A 5,040-nucleotide genomic window follows, 5' to 3' on the forward strand; every position below is an offset into this window, starting at 1 on the left:
GCTGGAGTCGCTCCGCTGCAGTTGATAGAATCACGTTTTGGGGGTTGGAATGGGCCTGACAGATTATTTAGCCAACTCCCTGCCCTGGGCAAGGACAGCCCCCGCCAGAGCAGGTCGCTCAAGGCTCCATCCAACCTGGCTGTGAACACTGCCAGGGTTGGGGCAGCCACAGCCTCCCTGGGCAACCTGGGACAGTGTCTCACCACCCTCACAGGGAAAAACTTACTCCTAATATCTAGCCTAAATTTTCTCTCCTTCCGTTTGTTCTCATTGCCCCTTGTCACTGCGGCTCCTAACACAGTTTGACTCCTGCTCCCCTGTCGGCCCTTCTGACGCAGGTGGCACAGGTTGGCGCTGCCCTCGCAGTCCGTGTGAGGCCTGTGGAGCTCAGCTTGCTGAGCTCAGCTGTGTGCCTGAATGAGCAGCACAGACCTCCCTGTTCTGTCTCCAAGCATGGTTAGGGGCAGTGAGCAAGGGGGAAATGTCACCGCCAAAACACCAAAGTCAAACCAGCAGGATACATAGTGGGTTTTGGTTAAAATGTCACTTAAGGAAGCTCACCGGATCTGTTCTTTCCTGCCAGCTGAACATCTCTTTCCCAGCCACCGGCTGCCAGAAGCTTATCGAGGTGGACGATGAGCGCAAGCTGAGGACCTTCTATGAGAAGCGAATGGCCACGGAGGTCCTGGCTGACTCCCTGGGTGAGGAGTGGAAGGTAAGTCACCTACAGGAGTGTGTCAGAGCTGTATCTGAGGAGCTTTAGCTACAAAACTTGCCCAGTGTGCAGTTGTCACACTGCTGTGCTTGTGTGGGGCATATTGGACAGTGACACAGAAAGCTGCTCAGTGTGTACTGAGCTCAGTGACCTGGTCTGGCACTTTGATTTATCTCAGTGGGTTTTCTGTGTGTTGTTGCCCTTTGCAGGAGTTTGTTCTTCCTTTGAGCACTGTGCTGGTGTCCAAGACAAATTAAACCTGTGGTGTAAAACTGCTGATCCCTTCCTTACTGAGCAAGCTCAGAATTGGTTTTGCTGTGTTTAAGCTGCTGCTAATGCACAGGGAAAGCATGTTGGGCCTGGTGGGGTGGGCTTGGAATTGTCAGGTGTTGCTACTGACAGTGCAGCTCAATCTGAGGAAGTCGGTCTTTCCTGCTGCCACCTCCACGAGGAAGGTGGTAAAAGCTTTGCTTTCCCTTTCACCCACTTCTGTCTCTACTTCAGACTCCTCTGTGCTCTGTGCAGATCATTTGATAACAGGGTTTGGTTTAGGATTAAAGGAAAGCTAGACAGTAACAGACTAAACTTGGTCTTAGGTAACTTCAACAGAGCTCCTAACGAATAGGAACCACAGTAAATAAATACTGCTGTGCAGAGCTGGTTTTCATATCTGTGCAGTAGACTCATGTTCTTCAGTTCATTCCTGAGCTGTTGCAGAGATGTTTGTTAAAGAAGTTGTTTGCACTGGCAGTAAGTTTTGCGGAATCACGGACACTGTGCTCCAGTGTTTGGCACTGTGTGTTATGCTGTCTACTCCTTCCTGAGGGAGCAGAGACATCACCAACTAAGAAGTGTGTTCTGTGTTTCCACAGGGGTATGTTGTCCGGATCAGTGGTGGCAATGACAAACAAGGCTTCCCCATGAAGCAAGGAGTCCTGACCCATGGCCGTGTCCGACTCCTGCTCAGCAAGGGCCACTCCTGCTATCGCCCCAGAAGAACTGGAGAGAGAAAGCGCAAATCCGTTCGCGGTTGCATCGTTGATGCCAACCTGAGTGTTCTGAACTTGGTCATAGTGAAAAAGGGTAAGAGTCTGGGTGGAACAAGTAGCAGGGAGAAGTAGGCATCTCAAGGAGCGTGCTTGTTACTAGTGGCTGATAGGTTGTGCATAATGCCAATGCAGTCCCAGCTTTAGAGTGTGAATATGTCTTGGGATTTCCTCTGAGCATTGCATGGTTGTAATGCTCAGTCTGATCACTGAAACACTTCCGTTGCTGCCAGCAACCTGATCATGTCAAACATATCTAGGGTAGCTGAGGTGGCACTATTGGCAGGTGAACCCAAGGGTTATTTTGCCTTACCTTGAATTTTCCTGTGTTTTAGATGGCATTTTGTTACTGGAGCTCATGCTCCATGGGTGCAGTAGTGATTGGTATGTTTAAACTTCTGTTCTCAAAGGTGAAAAGGATATTCCTGGGCTGACTGACACAACTGTGCCACGCCGTCTTGGTCCCAAGAGGGCGAGCAGAATCCGCAAGCTGTTCAACCTGTCCAAGGAGGATGATGTTCGCCAGTACGTTGTGAGGAAGCCTCTGAACAAGGAAGGTAAGAACTCGAATTTTACAGCTTGAGTTGTCAGGAAGTTGCCAGCGAGGAGGTGTCCAGCCTGTTGCAGGGAACGAGGCACAATAATAGTAGATCTGGGAGTTGACTGTCACTATATATAAGCTTTGTCAGTTGTGAATTGTGGAAAAGTAGAGTTTCTCGGTTCCATTTCTTTCATCCCTTTCTCTCCACTTTTGTCACAGTTTGTTTTCAAATGATGGATAGAATCTGGAGTAATGTTTACTAGTGGTTCTAAGAATAACCCAAAAGGAGCTGTTGCCAAAAGGTTTACTATGAGGTGGAATATTTTTTGAAACATTTTTTTGGGGGGGAGGGGGTAACAGCAGTGTATAGAGAATATGCTAAGATTTTTACCTCTTACTTGTGGCAGTCTCTGAAATGAGCTTTCATTGGTTACCACCTGTCTCTTGCAGTGTGAGGCATTACGTTTGGGTTCTTCTGCACTTGGTCAGGGAACATAAAGAGCAAGGATTTCTGGCAGAAGAGGCATGATAAAATATGGGTACTGTGAAAGTTTGTTGGGTAAAAGCCTTATTTTCTGCTTCATAAGAGCTACTTTGTCCATTAAAGCATGTGATCCTGGTGGACATCAGACTGTTGCTTGTGACTGCTGAAATCTGTCAGGATTGAGTAGTGAAGCACTGCAGATATGTGTGGTGATGTGTTTTGTGTGCTTACTATGTAGATCTGCTTGGGGATAAAGTATGTCACACCTATGTAAAATGGTAGGTAGCTTCTTAACACTGAGAACCCAACTTATCACAATGGCTGGTTCTGAAAGTTTTGAAGCAAATACCCTTGCTAGTATACATTTTAAGTCTAGGAGGTTTATGTCTGCTGACATAGGGGTTGGCACAAAAACACAGGGAGTGGAGACACATGTACTTAAACTTCATTGCTGGTAACAAAGCACGAGTATTAAGACTATATATTGTTAGTGCTGCATCTGACAGTAGTTGATTCCTTGCGGTATCAAGATGTTGAACTGTAGGTTGCTATAATATATAGTACAGTAAATAATGTTACCACAGCTGTAAATGGAGCTTCCCATTAAGTTGGCTACTTGAGGTCTCTTTGGAAGATAATCTGCCACTTGTGCTGATGGGTGATGCTCTTTCAGGGAAGAAACCCAGGACCAAGGCTCCTAAGATCCAGCGACTCGTGACCCCTCGAGTGCTGCAGCACAAGCGCAGGCGCATTGCCCTGAAGAAGCAGCGCACCCAGAAGAACAAGGAGGAAGCAGCTGAGTATGCGAAGCTCTTGGCCAAGAGGATGAAGGTGCGTTAGCCATTGTAGCTCAGCTGGGTGGAACACAGCTCATACCCCAGAACTGTGGCTCTGTGTTTACAGCTGCTCTGTGCCTCGCTATGAGTGCCTGAACGTCAGTATTAGCAGACTGGTCAGTTGGGGGGTTTTGAATATTTGTCTGATTTTGCCCATTCCAAAACAGTAGGAATTAGCCAGGCCCATTAATTTAATTGGCAGCTTACTTTGAAGGAAATTATGAACTGTTACTGCCTGTGAAGATAACTTTTGCAGTAGCCATTTTAGCTGAGATGAATTCTAGTTTCACTCAGATGCCCAAGCATGTGAGTGATTGTGTGAAGAAACAGAATTCAGCAGTTGACCTTGATCAAAAAAAAACTTGGCAAGAAAGTATTTGTTTGGATGAGTTTGCTCTTGCTCCTAAAACTGCAGTGACTGCTGAAGCAGTACTGTTGGAATATTTGGCACAGTGTATCATGGAGTTTCATGACTTTGAGGAAGAAACAGAGAGTGGATATACTTCTGGAATGTTGTGAACTCTGCATTAGTATTTTAACTACAGCTTTGGATACATACCGTTCAAAGACATGGGTCTGTAATGGTTTGGACCTGTGAAGACGGGAGAACTGTTTTGTTTTATTGACCTAAGGAATCCATTCCTTCAAATAGCATTTTCCCTGGTTTGTTCCTTTGTGTTTTGAAGTGCCTGATGATATGTAACATCTCTGTACTCTGTCTTTCAGGAGGCCAAAGAGAAACGCCAGGAGCAGATTGCAAAGAGGCGCCGACTTTCTTCACTGAGAGCTTCTACATCTAAGTCTGAATCAAGTCAGAAGTAAAGATGTACATGATACAAAAAATAAACCCTTTTTGTGGTTAACTTTCAGTATGCAACTTTCTGCTGATTGCTGTTAATGGCCAACTCTTTGTAGTATTCTAAGCTAATGGTGGTATGCTGACCAGTCTAGAACCAAACACCTTGGTCTTGATTCAGTTGTCTTGACTTGTCATTTATCCGTGCCTTCAGTGAGAAGTTCTGATTTATGATAGACTTGTGCTTGCATGTGGATGTCACTACGAGCAGGATTTATCTGTAGTGTCAAAATCCTGTGCAATGGTTCAGCACTGTTCACAGGAACTGTGCACAGAACTCGGCTCACCTGGTGCTGTTCAGTGGTTGGTTTATGGGGTTTTGTAATCTTGAGTCCAGGATACTGTTTACATATAAGAAAATCGTGACACTTCTTTGATACTGAGTGTAAGGTTGATAAAACTTAAGTCTTCAGCTGATTCTTGACAGATTAAGTGCAGTTCAGATACTGGAACAGGCTCTCTGGGGAAGTAGGTGGTCACAGCTCCAAGCCTGTCAGGAGTTCAAGGATGATAAAGTCTGGATGATGCCTCTAGTCACAGGGTCTCATGTTAGGTAGTTGTG

At 45.9% G+C, this 5,040-nt stretch overlaps 1 protein-coding gene across 1 annotated transcript; it reads left to right on the forward strand.

The window, feature by feature from the left end:
• Positions 1-583: 583 nt before the first annotated feature.
• RPS6 (ribosomal protein S6) lies at positions 584-4,489 on the forward strand (the record flags this gene model as incomplete). The annotated part of the gene is made up of 5 exons (XM_009071782.1): positions 584-715; positions 1,588-1,798; positions 2,172-2,318; positions 3,460-3,617; positions 4,349-4,489. Coding segments are annotated over 5 exons (744 nt in total), but the record flags the coding sequence as incomplete, so codon positions are not given.
• Positions 4,490-5,040: the final 551 nt, after the last annotated feature.

The sequence above is a fragment of the Acanthisitta chloris genome, unplaced genomic scaffold, assembly GCF_000695815.1.
Source record: "Acanthisitta chloris isolate BGI_N310 unplaced genomic scaffold, ASM69581v1 scaffold13243, whole genome shotgun sequence".
NCBI classification, from domain to species: Eukaryota; Metazoa; Chordata; class Aves; order Passeriformes; family Acanthisittidae; genus Acanthisitta; species Acanthisitta chloris.